A 15,046-nucleotide genomic window follows, 5' to 3' on the forward strand; every position below is an offset into this window, starting at 1 on the left:
TGGCTTCATCTGAAAAGATTTTGGTTAGGGTTGCATCCATCGACGTCGCTACTGCGAAGAGTTCGTGTCCTCAATAGAAGATGTGTTGGTCATGCTTCAGGTGGGCGTGGATGAAATCTTGGCTTTGATAGCCTTTTGGATTGTTTGGACCATAGCATCGAATTCATCCTTTTCATCATCTGAGACATCTCTGGGGTTGCCGCCTTTTTAAGCCACTTCTCCTTTTTGCTCTCTTCGTATTCCCGTCCAACATGTCCTTATGCGTCTTAGCGTGCAACCGTTCGAGGTTCATTTCTTCGGGGCCCCCGAGTATGTTCCTACTGAAGGGGGAGGCGGACCAAACTCTGTTTGTGGACTTGCAGTAGCACTGATCCGGGACATGATGTTGCAGATAATGAAGAGTACGCGTCAAATAATAGAAAGCAAAACAAAACAAGTTAACAGCGTTCGTATTGATTTACCGCAGGCTCGCAGGCTTAGTCAGCACCTTATGTGCGCTGTCTCCGCAAGCTCCGTCAGCTCACAACGTCCATCCGTCTGCCCACAACATTCAGTTCGAACTCCCCTTTCCAGCCCGGCCAAATATTCCTTTGGTATCAGTTCGTATTCCCTTCTCTGTTGGAGCGAAGTCAAAATGGCGAGCCGAAGTAAGAGGAAGAAATCCCCAGAATTACCAGATCCTACAAATCCACTGAAAAGGACCAAGAACAACCTTTTGGATGAAGAGTCTAGCTTGCGTGCTGATTCCTCTGCCTTACGGCGGCTTCTTGATTTCTCTGATCTTCATGAGTCAGCATCTATCCGACAACGTTTCGATACTATCTCCTCTACACTACTACATGATTTTACCATTGTGGTACAGACGGTTCTGGGATCGGGGTCCGACTTCGTAGAAACCAGACTTCAAATCATGGAGATGGAGTTTTATTTCTGGAATTCGACTTACCACCGGGACCCATTCACTCACGGAAGCCAGGAACAAAAGACGGCAGGTCAATGGTAGGAAAATTTTTCCTACCATTGCTTCCTGCTCGAGAACTGACCGAGCAAAACCATGTTCAGGTATTTTCACCGCACCCCTAGACGGTCTGATGATTCTACACAAACCCTGATCAGCACCTCTGGATATAGAGGCGGGACACGCAAGGGATTGGATCTCACAATAAGCGGCATCACTCCCACTGAATCGCGCTATTTTCCTTCTTCAAGTTCGCATCCTGACGCTTACGGTGGCGTTCTTTTACGCACCCTCCGCGACTTGAACTCTGGAAAAATCATTTCGGGTCCATCTCTCCTTGTGGATCATATCCTACAGCTCAGTGGGGCGGAAAGAATTCCAGAGTTGGTCGAGAATCACTGGGCCAACGACACTAACGCGTTCAACAACACATGTTTGGGCGAAAGAAAAACCTGCATGTTCCTTTGTCCATCCCCAAACACAAATACTGCACTCCACATATACAAATCCCCCCGCATCGGCCTCGATCTCTCCCATCCTGGCACCACAGCTTCTCCTACTCACCCTCGAGTAGAATTCATTTCCCAGCCTTACCGGTACTTTGTTCATCCCGAGAGGTTGACAGCAAATGGGCGAGCGCAGACACTGCTCGGTGTTCTCCCTCAGAAGGAGCTCTCCGGACTAAAAGACAAGACCGTGAACGCGTATCTGGCAGAATATCAGGCCGGTATGGATAGAAAGGCCAAGCTGGAGGAATTCGTGGGTGCACGCGGGAAAGGCGTCTCATCGTCTCCGACAAAGTACATGAAATTGATGGGCTGTATTGAATCCCTGAAAGCTGGCAGGTCTGCAGCTGGTGATGATGATGGAGCGAACTGAATTGTGAGGGTAAGTGGCTACTGGGATCTCGTCGTGTTCCTATAATCCGTGTCTTTAAGCTCACTGAGACAAGCTAGGCATGATTGACGATGATCTTCCTACCACTGACGTGTCTCTTATGTGTATTTATTTCCGTTATCATTTCTCTGCCTACCATTGCCATCTGTAAATATCGTCTCAGCTGCGGGACGTCTCAATGCGTCGAACCCTCCCTCAGCTCCATTGGTTTATATCCAATCTCCTTTGACTGCTTCTGTTTGAAGAACGCCGTTCGATGCCAATGCCGATCTCTCAGTCCAAGTTCGTCGTTAGTATTGCAAGATCGAAATACCACGGAATCCTTCTCCTACTCCCTCTTCTGCGAAACAAAAAATCTCCACCATCGTTCAAGTCAAGCTGATTTCCATGATTCGCTTGCCAGCTGAGTAAATTTTAGAACCCCAGGAATTTTTGATCAAATGCCAGTCTCTATTCATAAATGTGACCGGGCTGTCTATCACGTTCTCCAGAGCCATAATTACTCTATCGAAGGCCGCAACGGTTTCTTTCGTATGAATAACACAATATGATCTATGAACTGCTTGTCACTGCAGCACATCCAAAATGGTATTCCATTCGTATACTTCGATACGGATATCGTACCCATCTCTCCGTATCTTCCTCAGATGGCCGAGCTCGCTGTCCCCAATCACAAAAGGTCTACGAGTCAGCGACATACCTCTTGCGCCCGCTGAAACCTTCGTAGACAACCGTGGTCGGCAGCAGATCATATCGACGAATGCATGATCTATCCTCGCATTAGCTACGGTGTCAACGAAGGGATCCGCACTCGACGGAATATTTATGCACAGCTGAAGGCGTTCCAACTGTAGGGTCCATTCAGCAAAGGTGTGACAACATTGCTTGGGCATACCGTATGTCCAGGTATTTTCACTACACGGCGAATCGCGAGTGTCGGGATGAAGCCGCCCAATTGCATTTTTGATTTACGGCAATTCCCAGGTCCGTCGAAATCTTTGCGCATAGTCTTTACCATCCCATCTGTCCCTTGCTAGTTCTCTTAACTCAATACCCCCCCCTTGGCCCCCTGCTCTTCAATGTCTCGTCGAGAGATCCCAATGCTCGCTTGTGAATTTGTCTGTGAACGGTGTCAGGACGAACGTCATTGGGCGTAGACATTTCATCGATGTACTGCGATTGAGTCCATCCCTCCGTGAACTGTCCCTCGAATGGAATCAGTGGAGTCCGTGGAGGGCAGAGGAGATGGGGATATCTCATTGAGGCGATGTCGACTATGATCCATTCGTTGGCATTGGCGGCGCCCTCCGCAGTTGAAGTGATTCGTAAAAGTTTCTGATCATTAAACATAAAGTGAGATCAGTATTCCTGTCTACCGAGGCCGGGCGCACGATATAATACTCAGTATAGGCGCTACCCCATCACACTATCTTCTTGCAAGTTCAGGTCTCGGTGAGGACGAACATGAGAGTGTGCTCTTACGTGCGTTCACGATTTGCAGCTCTTAAATCTGTGATAATGGCGTCTGGACCGTCTCTACTAGTAATAAGGCCGACATACTCTTTGAAGACAAGGTCGAAAATCCCGGGAAATTGGTACTGCCGATTTTTCTTCGATTAAAAAAGATGCTTGTATCTTTGTCCAACCCCCGGCCAATATACCATACCATTGTCTATAAATCCCCCCACTAGCTCCGACCAGGGAACCGTTGTTTCTTCTGATATTTACTCTCTAGAGATTCATTGAACCGTCAACAGCGAATGGACGAACGTAGCCTCTGCTTGTCCTTTTGCTGTATAAGGAATTATATGGATTGAAGAATATCAGACTGGGATGGCGAGGCGAAATCTTTGAGTGCAAAGGGGAAATATATATATATATATATTTGGTCCGCGGAACAGATGTGGTGCCATATGTTTGCTAGTTGCTGGCAGGTAACTATGTGGCAACTATATATCCCGGCTCCGAAATGTCATTGATTGTTTTCCAGGATTGATAAAGAGAGACAAAGTCGAGTGCCTATGGTATGGCATACCTCCTCGAGCGAAGATGTGCTATTGATATTGAGCTCAGGCCCCTGTATCGACCATGATCACTGCAGTACCGGCAAATAGACTGCCCTGACGCGCCCCAACTTCCATTCCGATACTTTCCCTCCGACTACGGCGCAGCGACATGGTATTCCGCATATCTCTCAATCCCGGTTGTCCTCTGAAAATTAGCCTCAAAAGAAACCTTGGCTGTCTTTTATTTTTGTTTTGGAAAAATTATCACCATAAAGACAGCATGGGCACCATATTTAGAAGATACTGCGATTCGCGGAACAGCTAATCTCCACCACCACATCCACCACCTCCTCCACAGCCTCCACTACCACCACTACCACCACAGCCTCCTCCACCGCCAACGCGGCCAGTCCCGCCACCACCACAACCTGTGATACCTCCCCCTCCATACCCAGCGCCTAGAAAAAAAGACCAAATCAGAATATCACTCAAACATCCAGCTACACTCAAAACTCACCACCACTCCCACATCCACCAACACCCTTCAAAAACAAACAGATTAAGTCCAAAACAAAAAAAGTCCGATTAGGAGGACTCACAACAGCAGCACATCCCCTGACCCCTCCACCCCCTCCAACCACATTCCCCGACATCGCCACACACCCAACCCCATACACATAATTCAACGGAACCGGCACCAAAAACGCCGCGTCATGTCCAACACTCCTATTCCTACTAACCCCCCGCTCTTCTTCTCGCCTAATCCTCCTCTCCCGCTTACTCAGCCTCTCCCGTCTCATAGCGTCGACCTGCCCCTGGTGCTGGAACGGATACACCGCATTATGGTCGCTCGGATGTGTCGCTGCGAGGAGATCGCTTCGATCCCGGGGCGGGACGAGGTGAGAAGGTGCCACCGACTGCTTATGTATCGTTACGAGTCTGCTTAATTTCTGTCCAATCGTGTCGCCCGGGAGCGGACACCCGCAGTATGTATATGCGATCCTGAAACGGTCCTGCAAAGGGTCATTGGTAGGGCAGAGAAAGGAGAGGGCGAGTTACGTACTTTCCATGCCCGACAAGTGATGTCGAAGGCGTTTGCAAGCTTGTTTTCGGCCACCTTGTCGTCATGGTCGACGAACCGACCGACATATTTGAGACAGTGGCGGGAGTACTTCCGGGCCATGAGCTGGTGAGTGTGCCAAACCAGGTCAATGTCCAGCGTTGGGACAAAGAATCCAGCAGGTGACGACGACATCAGGTCCAGGAATCTGGTTTGTTTGTGAGGTCCGCTGAGCAACAAGCACCAATAGGACGCCCTGCTTACGCATGATAACGAGCAATACAGTGCCTCAGCGCTACTTCATCCTCGGAGGACGAGAAAAAGTCTGGGTCTGTCCAACCTAGTTTATCCATCTTGTTCACAAACGATCCTTGTCGGAGTACCTTCATCGCGTAAGTGTTCCGTCTGTAGAGTGCTCACAAAGGTACCCACTGCCCCGACGAGATCCAACGAAAATATCTTGGCATCTTCGTACGCGCTCATGATTCGAGGCAGCCTATCAATTCAATATCAGGATTTGTCAAAGAAACAACAAATACCAACGTACAATTGTCCTCCGTGTATCCTCATACGCTGGCCCATAATACTTTGAAGTTTCTGCATACTGTAGTTCATTTTCTCCTGTATGTCGACCGCCCATTCCTGTTCGGTTATCGCATCTCCCTTCCGAAATGCCGGCGGTCTCATCTCTAAAATGCGGGACTTGATCGCCCTCGCACGACTCGAATTGTCGATATTGTAAGGCGTGTGAAGAGTTCCGCTAGATGTCAAAGGTATCGATCAGCAGAAGGAAAGAAGAGATGACAGTCAGAACATACGAAAGGACATCGCTGGAACCCACCAGGTCCTTCACAAGTTTGTGAAAAGACAGCTTTTTCTTCGTAATCCTCAGTCGGCACCCCGGACACGTGGTAGTGAACTCCTGCTGGAGATATCCACTACCCGTGGGATTCACCAAGCCTAGACCTCATTCAGAGATGGTTATCAAGACCAATGGCACCAGTATTTACTCACGAACGTCGACCTTCATGAGACATTCGGGGCAAACTATTTCTCGCTCAGTCAATATCGTTGCCGATTCGAAAGGATCATAGGGGAGATGGGTCTTCTGCAGCCAGTTCTGGACACGGGCGTTTGACGGAGGCGAGTCGATGGTGTAGCATGTCCGTTCCTAATCCATCCAGTCAGCTCAACCTTGAAAAAATAATTCAAGGTAACCATACGAGGTCCCGAAACCAGTCACCCATACTTGCAAGTATCTTGATGTGCTTGTTTCGTAACGAATCTTCAGAATACCGCCTGATATGCGATCAACATAACATCACCGAGGCATCATGTGAAACATACGCAGGATTTAGCAAGTAGGCATGCCAAACCTGTGCAGCTCGAAATTAGCAACACGTTAGATACCAAAACGTACTATCCTTCACCATGATAACATCGACAGGAGGCAGCTGCTGGTCAGCGAAATCCAATTCGTCTTGAGCTGTCAGCGCCTTGCACCATCTTTCGAACCTAGTGAACACCGTCAAGCCTCGACAGCCTACCAGTAGCCAAGGAACATACCTCTCAACGGCCAGTCCAACGAACCACGACCACTTGCGGTCCTTATCGCTGGGGGCATCTGGGTATCTGGAACGGTCGATCCCTTCGACTCGTTCCTTGAGGGAGGCAAAGTGCCTCAAGAGACATAGGTGGCCCTTGAGCTGAGATATGCTGACAAAGGGTGTCTGGAGGGCACGATGGCCGATGAACAGTGGGTAGGGTAGCTCGTATGAGGGTGGTTGGGCACCACCGTCGTCCCCACCGCTCGGTCGTGTGGAATATGGTGGTAAGACGTCCATGAGATCGAGGAGAACTGTACTGGAAGAGATCCGATGAAACTGGGGAGGAAGATATTGAGCTGTTGACGTTGGAGGTATTCAATGTTAAGGATGTGCACCTTATCTGTACCACGACGGATATATATGGTGGATACGGATACGTATCCGTACCGTGGACGATGCTGTCACATTACCATTAGCCATAATGTAGTACATACATCAACAGACACCCAAAATAAAATAAACTACGCACTGAATTGGCGACCATCAGTTCTGCTGCTAGTACTCAAAGTGCTCGTCTCGAGAAACGTGCGTGGATATTACTGAAATCAAAGGTGCTGCCGTTGCCAGGGTAATCATCGTCGAGTTTTTTCAACATTTCTTCATCGTTTTGACAAGCATCTCGGAGCATCATGGATCAGGCCCATTTATCTCATTACACTGTGTGCATCGATATTGTGAGCATGGAGAGGTTATCGCTATGAATCCCTGGTCAGCACGAGCGGGATGACCGTCTTCAAAGTAAATGCGGGTTCCAGGCGCTTCGGTGATACTGACGCCGTTCTCGCGTGTCGCATTCGGTGGGCACGAGATGTTCTTTCTTCATATGCCAAGGCAGGCTTCGGAGTCTTGTTTCTTGTTCTCTCGGTGGTTGGCTGCGCCTGAAGTGAGCAAGAATGAAAACACGAATAGCAGGTACGTACGTATCCTGTACTGCTCCGTACGAGAGTGTAACCTGTCCTCTCGGGGCTTTTTTCCCTATCAGATAACCTAGCACCGGGGATCTGAAACGCGCTCGAGGTCTGGAGAGAAGAATTCAAGATACTTTCTTGTCGGCTCTCAAGCTCAAGTTTCCAGCTTCAAATCCAGAGTGAATTTGCACAATTTCCATCAGAACATCTAGTTATAGTTGAGCATTCATCCTGTTTTTTCAGTGTGCTGTAAGAGACTCCGTCGCAGTGAGTCTGGACGCCAAGTCGCAACGTGAAGAGAACATTTGTCCTGCAACAGACTAGCCCAGTGCTGTGAAAGATGAACGAGACGATAACGGCAGATGGCACCTACCATATTGAACGACGAGCGTGTGGAGAGGACAGGACACAGGGAAGGAGCGTGAGGATTGAAGAGAAATGAAAAGGTGGTTGCCTACTGGCTGTCGTAGGGTTAGGGTTGGAACGGTCGATCGTTCTCGGTTGACTCTCCAAGCTTCTGGTAAATGAAAATTTCGCGAAGTAGCTTGTTCCTCTTTCGACTGTCAATGTATCCTGCCTCAAGGATGCCCGAAATGATTCAATAAATAGTACCGAAAGTTGCACTGAAGCCAACAGTCCAGAAGTACTCATGATTATCCACATCTTTTCTGAATGGTCTGCCCCTAAAATGTCGAACATTAGACTATGTCTTTGAAGATATCTGGCAGAAATTCGCGCGTGTGCAGGAAACATGGCGCTCAGTTTGGGAAAATGTCACTTTCTTGCTAGCGCATTTAAGTGATGAAGGCAAGAGCTTTATTACTCGATTTTACTAATTCGACGCCCCTTCCCGGCGGTGATATTAGGGTATTTCAAATGTCACGTCACGTTCACGGACGACATCGATACGTCGTTTGCTTTCGACCACGACCATCTCGCTCTCTTCCCTTTCTTCACCATGATAAACCTCTCTGAACTCGTAGTGGACTTAGATGTGGAACCACACTTATATTATCGTGAAGTTCTACAGACCCTTACCATGAAGGTCATGTATCCTGGCAGCCCGGACACTCAGATAGCTTCTCTGGACGGGTTCATCATCTCCCGACACCGTTGCGGCGACAATTTTCACTTTTTTCTGGACGAAGAAAACGAGGAACTTCACTGGTTATCTGTAGTCCTGTTCGACAAGTTCGGCAAGGTCAAGCCTCATATTGTCTCTGAGGGATTCCGAAGCGGTACGCGGTGCTGGGGCACGGAGCTCAGCGCTGGAAAGATCATTTATGTGCACGATGTTACCGTGTACCAGGTGCGAAAGTCTCCTAATCGTTCGATGGATATTCACCCTGACATTTTGTGCAGGATCGACGACAGGGAATCGGATCGTTCGTCCTTCAAAAACTATTCGAGTCGGAGAATGTTCAAAACGAAGACATCGTAATATCCTGGCCAGTATCCAGCGATGTTTCTAAGGATATCGTGGTTGCTTTTTCCCGCAAAGTCCGCTTTCAATAACATCCCACTACCATAGCATATATGCTGATAATATCGCAGAACGGCTTTCGACGCATTGGCCGTACCAATTTCTTAGGCTATTCCCCCAATCCAAACCACCCGTCTCGTCGTCTACTTCCAGAGAACGACGTCGAATCTCTAGAAGACAGGTTCTTGGGACGCAATCCCCCCCTCTCTCCCGAACTGCAAGCCTGTGGACGCGATGCCATCGACGAGGAGTGCCGGAAGAAATATCCTCTCCACTGCGCTATCGTCGACCAGAATACTCCAGAAATAGCTAAAGTCATTCAATCTTTCTACGACAAGGATCCCGCAAGTATCCACGTACCCGAACGTCGAGGCTTTCTCCCCGTCTTCGCCGCGGCTCGCGCATCGAACATCCACGCCCTCAACAAACTGATCGAGATTGGCGTTGCCGAAGACCTGAAGAATTTCGACAATATCGAAGGTAGCACTCCGCTGGAGGACGTCCTAAGTCTCATGAAATGGTCCCGCGAAAAGAGCGAGCTCCGGACAGGGATGTGGGCGGGTAACTCAGAGATGGACATGAAAGTCGTTAACATACTGAAGACGGCGATGAATCTTCCCACAGATAGTTATGTTCAGTTTAAGTTCGGCTGTACATGCGCACAATGTTCCGACGGCTGGCTCTCCCCGCGGATGAGATTTGCTTTGAGAGGTACGGATAAAAGGTTGTGCTTGATGATTGCCGAGATTGATACCTACCTATTACCTCCAGTTCAGGCTGCGTTCTGTATAAAAGCTCTGCCGATGGACCTAGGCAGCTTTACGCGTGGCGAAGCACTTGATGCCTCAGATACAATGATCGGATGCGGGACTCTAGACTATCTTCCACCGGCGCTCCAAAGACGCATGTTCAAGTCCTACATTGGGTTCACGACTGTGTTCAAAGTCATCCATAAGATCCTCAGGAACGACACTCAAGTCCCAACTCTCCGGGATATCAAACACGACGCGGCACTCGAACGGGACATTTCGTTTTTCAAGTCCGAGGGTGGGAGGGTGGAGTATGTCTTGGACGCTCTTACGACCATTGCAAAGAAGAACTCGAGGTTGAGGGACGGGACCTTCTACAAGACGTTTGGTAACGATGAAGATTTTCTTCGGCTTCCCGAGTGCGTGAATGATGATGAGTTTGAAATGGTGAGGGTAATGTTGGGATTGGATCCGAGCGTGGGATGGGGTCCGTACCACTCGCGATGGGAATGTTGACTACGTGAATAATTGTTGTAACTGTTAGCTCTTTTGTATTATGTAGTGTAATTATCAAAGCAGAGTCGTCAAGCATTATTCACGAGTCCACATTTTGGGAACCATACGAAATCCATGAATCCCAGGATATAAGTGAGTAGTATTACATGGCACGATCATAATGTACAACAATACAAAGAGAGAAATACAACAACAATAAATAATCCCTTCATTAAAACGCTTCTAAAATGACTAAAAGGAAAAGCCCGATGGACCGAGAGAAAGCAAGAAAACAGCGCTACGAGAATGACGCCAAGCAAACCTTCCACACCGTCGGCTCATCTGTGGCTTCGACCCCAATGAATCTGGTATACCCTAACAAAAAGTCAACTCTCCTAACACCCTTCCTTCTCTCTTCCTCTCCCATCCCCTCCACCCGGTTCGCAAACGCCCTCATAACACCGGTCCCTCCCACAGTCCTCAGTTCCTCCTCAGTAACCCTCGTGCGCAGCGCAATATACAGCGCCACGACCACGTCCCTGACCGAACTGGGGAATACATGGACCCGCCATGGAAGGTACTTGGAAACGAGGATTATGCCTCCGGGGATGGAGGGAGAGGTAACAGGTTCGTCAGGGAGCTCAGGGATGTACGGCGAGATGTCCTTGGACAAATCGATGCTGAGGTGCGGTGGGCAGAGGTATTCATGTAGTTCAACCGTGCTTGGCGCAACGTCTTCCTGGACTGACGGGAGGCTGATGGGGTTCTGGAGTCCATTGGGCGTCGGCGGTGGATGGAACGAAGCCGAGGAAGGGAGGGCGGTGGAAGGAGAAGATATGGAACTTGCGAATGAAGCGAAGGCCGGCGAAGATGGCAACGGAGACTGGTGAGACTCGGGAGATGGAGTCTCACTCAGCGACCGAGAATGATAATACATGTTGGGCAGCTCCGGACTCGTCGACAGGCTTCCGAACAGCCTCTGAGACGACCGAGTCGCAATCGGTGAAGGCGCCTGGTCCGAATCGTACGAGTACATCTCATTGGGCGAATCCGCGAAACGGACCGTCTTCGTGGTGGGCATCTTGGATGAGATGTGGTGGGGCATTGTGAATCCGTTCGTTGAGAAACTGGTGTTCCTTTATACACTCCCCCCCACCTTGTCGACGTCAACAGGGCGGTTCCGATATAGCCTATTAGCAATGCCTAACAGGGCGTTATTCCACAGCTTGCTACCGGGCGCGACACAGCCTTGCGTGACCCAGTTGAGATGATGGCGCTTCAAAGCGCATTGTGCCCCTGATCCACTATAAGCAAGTCTATGCTTCAATGTCTGGATGTCGCCTTGACGATGAGGAGCTTGTACCTTGGCCAATCCTAATGTGCTGTGGTACCTGTAACACGATATTAGGCTCTGTCAGAATTTTTGGCATGCGTACTAGCCGTATCACGTACCAACATACAGAAGAATCATCGCCAGCAGGACAATGCTACGAGTTCATGATGCACAAGCTCAGCGAACGAAAGATGATCCTAGCAATCGGGGCTATGCCCGAAAATCATATGCTGATTTGACTGACCCTGGGTACATTAATCAGTGATCACAAGTCGTTGCCAGTCATTCAGATCTTTTACCGTAGGTAGTAAACAGACACAGAAAGAGTCATCCTGACGGTTGTTGATAACAATGCTGTCCTACAGTCACCATCCTAGGGCACTTGGTCATTCTATACAAGTACTACAACAGCATCATAAATGAATAGTTCATCAGGGGAATGTGAAGCACTTACGATAGATGCTATCCAAATCGATGGAGCGCAAGTTGCCATATGTTCCTGGAAGTTCCATTCCCTCATACATCGATATGGGAGACGACAAACAGCGATGGCTATCATCTGGTGCTTGAGCATTCCTGGCACATGGCCCACTCCGAATTATCGGGGAACCTGAGAGCGTTCTCGATGCGCAGCCCAATACCTTTATTATAAGCGCCCTTAAGATCTCTGGTGAAACTGTAAAGCCCGCTGTTGTCTACAGAGACGAACAAGTTACATCATTCCGTTTGGTCCCCAGTAGTCGTGGAGAAAGTATATGGGGATGTTGAAGCTAAGCAACGGAAAAGGTTAGGTCAGAAAATAAGCTGGGATGGAAACGCTTATGGCATACACATCAAGAGCCTGATGGATAACCAGGCGCTACCTGGACAAGGACAGTCTGCAATGAAGGCAGGGGTTCGGCATGTTAGCTGGTATCAGTATATTCTTCTAGTCACCGGGACGTATCCCTTCGATTGGTTAGCCAAGCGAAGAAAGAGTCAAATACTTTGGAAAACCAGGAGCTTGTGCAGAGTCGTCCAGGACGATCAGCTGCTGGCTGAATGCCAGTTTAGGCTAGTTGTGAGCGAATGAGGTAATGGGATGTTCAGAACTTCGGGATGTCAGCGACATGACCTCGATGGTTTATCAATGTCTCTGTGAGAGGCTTGTTAATGCCGATATTGTGGTAGACAGAACTAGACAAACTGTTTTCGGTCTGAACCTTGAGAAAACGACTGCAGGAGCTCAGCTTCTCCAGTTAAAGCTGCGAGTTCGATTTAGATCCCTGGAATGAAGCCCACAGCTTTGTCGGTCAAGCAAAAGGGATGCTTAAAGTAACTTTAGTCATGAGAAACACATGCAATAAGACAGTGAACTTTCAAAAAAGACACAAATACGCACCAGGGCGAAGAGTGATGCACCAATGATGCCTACACATGTCTACCAGCGAAACATCTCTGGTCCTCTCGGCTCCGGCGCACAGATTTGAACGGTGCATGTCTTCATATACGCCCTTATTGGGAGAGGACTAGCAAACCTGGGTATGACCGGTCGTAAATCCTTCGACACCTAAGTTTCTTCTGGCTCTGATTACATCATGAAAGGTTATAAGGTTGTTCAGCTCGCGACGTTATCACTGAATACTCATTCAGGGATGCCAAGTAGAGAAGTGAAAGACGGCGTACCAGGTACAGCATCTAGAACAATGAACCTTGAACTACGGAGTACGGCCCGCTCTGTCGCAGAAACAACCGGTACCTGCGAGAAAATGGGTAAGATAAGATAAGGAATAAGACGAAAGCGCACCTACATGAGATGAATCAAATGTTCGCGGGATCGTGCTAACGTTGTACATTCTTCAAGAATACTCACAAAAGACGATGATTCAGTGCAAGTTCAAACTACACATCCTCACGACCTAAGTATATACGCTTCATCAGGTGAGGTCAAACAACTCAAAGAAGAGAAGTACATACCAACAAGGCTCGTGCGAATTCTTCATCAGATCCTGGCCAAGCTAGTGTCCCAGAATGTGGGCATGAATAATGTCCCGTACATAGCAGTTTCTACTGGAAAAAATCGGTGAGAGGAGCGCAAATTCGGAGTCAAACGATTGACGTACGAGATCTTGCTACCGAATCATCTTTACTCGATGCTGACTGTAACGTTGAGCTCTGAAATAGCGTAAGGATAGCATTGTATAGAAGATGGGAAAAAGCCGACAGAAACGAAATCTAGTGGTGGTGGAAGCAAGAGGGAAAGGATCGCGTTATTTGGTTGAGCTTGGCAGGGACAAACTTCCAGCCACCAGCGCGCTCCGTCTTCCGAACGTCCATGTGTACCGTACAGATACACACGAGCAGCCATTCTTCCTTCCACGACCAGCATCGGTGCCACATACCTTACGATTGCCCTCAGACGGCGCGAATATCCCCCATTCTTCTTTCATGCTGACCTGGGTGGGATACAATTCGAGTATGCCCTAAATGGTTTTGGCAGTCCGGATATTTGCCATCGCAAGGTCTTCTTCATAGATGATGCCGATGGATGGCATCGATGAAGCTCAGGCTTTGTTACTTCACTTGGGAGATGGGCGGCGCATACCTCAAAGTTGGCGGATAGACGTATAGAGGGTCACGGCAGGATAGGCGAGAGAATGTCGGAAACAAGGTACGCCTATGCATCACTCTGCTGGCACTGGCTCACCTTGAAGCGACAGGCTGTCGACCGCCGATGCTTACGACTACGAATCAACATAGCTCCGCCATCTACATTAAGTCAGGAATAGCAGATCCATATCGAAAAGTACGGCGCTTTCGGACCCTGTTCATTGCCTGCGCAATACCCCATCCAACTCCCTCAAAACCCACATTTCCTTTTCTCGTGACCAGACAAAACAGTCAAGCGCGTATCTTGTGTGCTACTGCGACGAATGCAAACACGCGATCCTTACCGACAATCCCTGATGTCATCGAGAGCGTCGCACGGCTGCTTTCTTTTATTATTGGTGCTAAAAAGTCGACCTCGACATTCTCCCCCCATCTGTCTCCGAGATCTACATACCTAGCCTTGCAGCACTATCGATACCCAAGCCTACCTTTCCCATCGGCACATTATCAATCGCCGATACAGCCTTTCTCACTAGAGGCCTTCATCTTTTTTGGTCATACAAGCTGACCGACCTCGCCTTCGACGTCCGGAGCAACGATGAAGGAAGATGAGTATCCCCTGAGAATACAGGGTTCACGGACCGGACCTGTATCTCTTGTCCTTCCCTGAAGTCGGCGGGTCGGCGGCGTATCTATTCCCTCAAAAAATGTCCACCCGCTTCCATCGGCGCGTTCACATAGATCGTCCCAGCCTTGTCTGTATAAACAACTGCATCTTCAACGTACCCTCTTCCCACTCCCAACTTCGTCATGTCGGTACACACTTAATCGCAGGGAAACATTGCTCCACCAGGGCATTGCGTGTCATTCAGTCTTACATTTCGGAGAGGACCTTACTCCTCGGACTTGGCGCGTCGATTCGAACGGCGCCCGCATAGACTTCTGCTTCTCTCCTGGATGT

General features: G+C 48.9%; 8 protein-coding genes across 8 annotated transcripts; 2 read left to right on the top strand and 6 right to left on the bottom strand.

Annotated features, from left to right (window-relative positions):
• The first annotated feature begins 503 nt into the window (after positions 1-503).
• BT62DRAFT_930883 (uncharacterized protein) lies at positions 504-2,054 on the top strand. Its single transcript, XM_043186025.1, has 3 exons — positions 504-999; positions 1,063-1,846; positions 1,915-2,054. The coding sequence occupies exons 1-2, from the start codon at positions 635-637 to the stop codon at positions 1,835-1,837; spliced, it is 1,140 nt and encodes a 379-aa protein (XP_043041331.1). The 5' UTR covers positions 504-634; the 3' UTR covers positions 1,838-1,846; positions 1,915-2,054.
• Positions 2,055-2,499: 445 nt separating this feature from the next.
• On the bottom strand, positions 2,500-3,291 carry BT62DRAFT_930885 (uncharacterized protein; the record flags this gene model as incomplete). The annotated part of the gene is made up of 2 exons (XM_043186026.1): positions 2,500-2,839; positions 2,893-3,291. A coding segment is annotated over one exon (207 nt), but the record flags the coding sequence as incomplete, so codon positions are not given.
• Positions 3,170-3,616, bottom strand: BT62DRAFT_930886 (uncharacterized protein). Its single transcript, XM_043186027.1, has 2 exons — positions 3,261-3,616; positions 3,170-3,208 (listed from the first exon to the last, which is right to left on the bottom strand). Exon 1 carries the CDS (start codon positions 3,522-3,524, stop codon positions 3,360-3,362), a length of 165 nt encoding a protein of 54 aa, XP_043041333.1. The 5' UTR covers positions 3,525-3,616; the 3' UTR covers positions 3,170-3,208; positions 3,261-3,359.
• A 1,168-nt stretch (positions 3,617-4,784) lies between these two features.
• BT62DRAFT_948034 (uncharacterized protein) lies at positions 4,785-6,939 on the bottom strand (the record flags this gene model as incomplete). Its single annotated transcript, XM_043188050.1, has 12 exons — positions 6,864-6,939; positions 6,488-6,804; positions 6,352-6,436; positions 6,269-6,297; positions 6,145-6,220; positions 5,936-6,092; positions 5,740-5,881; positions 5,469-5,681; positions 5,354-5,417; positions 5,186-5,304; positions 4,925-5,129; positions 4,785-4,874 (listed from the first exon to the last, which is right to left on the bottom strand). Coding segments are annotated over exons 2-12 (1,458 nt in total), but the record flags the coding sequence as incomplete, so codon positions are not given.
• A 651-nt stretch (positions 6,940-7,590) lies between these two features.
• Positions 7,591-8,235, bottom strand: BT62DRAFT_795821 (uncharacterized protein). Its single transcript, XM_043182318.1, has 2 exons — positions 7,810-8,235; positions 7,591-7,756 (listed from the first exon to the last, which is right to left on the bottom strand). Exons 1-2 carry the CDS (start codon positions 8,187-8,189, stop codon positions 7,663-7,665), a joined length of 474 nt encoding a protein of 157 aa, XP_043041335.1. The 5' UTR covers positions 8,190-8,235; the 3' UTR covers positions 7,591-7,662.
• Positions 8,236-8,336: 101 nt separating this feature from the next.
• Positions 8,337-10,254, top strand: BT62DRAFT_993416 (uncharacterized protein). Its single transcript, XM_043190404.1, has 3 exons — positions 8,337-8,745; positions 8,799-8,936; positions 8,991-10,254. The coding sequence occupies exons 1-3, from the start codon at positions 8,395-8,397 to the stop codon at positions 10,182-10,184; spliced, it is 1,683 nt and encodes a 560-aa protein (XP_043041336.1). The 5' UTR covers positions 8,337-8,394; the 3' UTR covers positions 10,185-10,254.
• Positions 10,255-10,270: 16 nt separating this feature from the next.
• BT62DRAFT_795880 (uncharacterized protein) lies at positions 10,271-11,703 on the bottom strand. The gene is made up of 3 exons (XM_043182319.1): positions 11,616-11,703; positions 11,527-11,554; positions 10,271-11,459 (listed from the first exon to the last, which is right to left on the bottom strand). The coding sequence occupies exon 3, from the start codon at positions 11,266-11,268 to the stop codon at positions 10,462-10,464; it is 807 nt and encodes a 268-aa protein (XP_043041337.1). The 5' UTR covers positions 11,269-11,459; positions 11,527-11,554; positions 11,616-11,703; the 3' UTR covers positions 10,271-10,461.
• Positions 11,704-13,120: 1,417 nt separating this feature from the next.
• Positions 13,121-14,943, bottom strand: BT62DRAFT_919033 (uncharacterized protein; the record flags this gene model as incomplete). The annotated part of the gene is made up of 8 exons (XM_043184118.1): positions 13,121-13,234; positions 13,453-13,484; positions 13,599-13,650; positions 13,878-13,931; positions 14,183-14,244; positions 14,430-14,531; positions 14,655-14,751; positions 14,872-14,943. The coding sequence occupies 8 exons, from the start codon at positions 14,941-14,943 to the stop codon at positions 13,121-13,123; spliced, it is 585 nt and encodes a 194-aa protein (XP_043041338.1).
• Between the last annotated feature and the right edge of the window lie 103 nt (positions 14,944-15,046).

The sequence above is a fragment of the Guyanagaster necrorhizus genome (assembly GCF_019112545.1).
Source record: "Guyanagaster necrorhizus MCA 3950 unplaced genomic scaffold BT62scaffold_9, whole genome shotgun sequence".
Lineage (NCBI taxonomy): Eukaryota > Fungi > Basidiomycota > Agaricomycetes > Agaricales > Physalacriaceae > Guyanagaster > Guyanagaster necrorhizus.

Coding starts and splice junctions, on each gene's coding strand:
- BT62DRAFT_795821 (XM_043182318.1), bottom strand. CDS start 8,189: ATGTTTCCTGCACACGCGCGAATTTCTGCCAGATATCTTCAAAGACAT. Junction 7,757..7,809: donor CACGCTCGTCGTTCAATATG/GTAGGTGCCATC, acceptor GCACTGGGCTAG/TCTGTTGCAGGACAAATGTT.
- BT62DRAFT_993416 (XM_043190404.1), top strand. CDS start 8,395: ATGATAAACCTCTCTGAACTCGTAGTGGACTTAGATGTGGAACCACAC. Junction 8,746..8,798: donor ACGATGTTACCGTGTACCAG/GTGCGAAAGTCT, acceptor CATTTTGTGCAG/GATCGACGACAGGGAATCGG. Junction 8,937..8,990: donor TGGTTGCTTTTTCCCGCAAA/GTCCGCTTTCAA, acceptor ATAATATCGCAG/AACGGCTTTCGACGCATTGG.
- BT62DRAFT_795880 (XM_043182319.1), bottom strand. CDS start 11,268: ATGCCCCACCACATCTCATCCAAGATGCCCACCACGAAGACGGTCCGT.
- BT62DRAFT_930886 (XM_043186027.1), bottom strand. CDS start 3,524: ATGGTATGGTATATTGGCCGGGGGTTGGACAAAGATACAAGCATCTTT.
- BT62DRAFT_930883 (XM_043186025.1), top strand. CDS start 635: ATGGCGAGCCGAAGTAAGAGGAAGAAATCCCCAGAATTACCAGATCCT. Junction 1,000..1,062: donor CAAAAGACGGCAGGTCAATG/GTAGGAAAATTT, acceptor AACCATGTTCAG/GTATTTTCACCGCACCCCTA.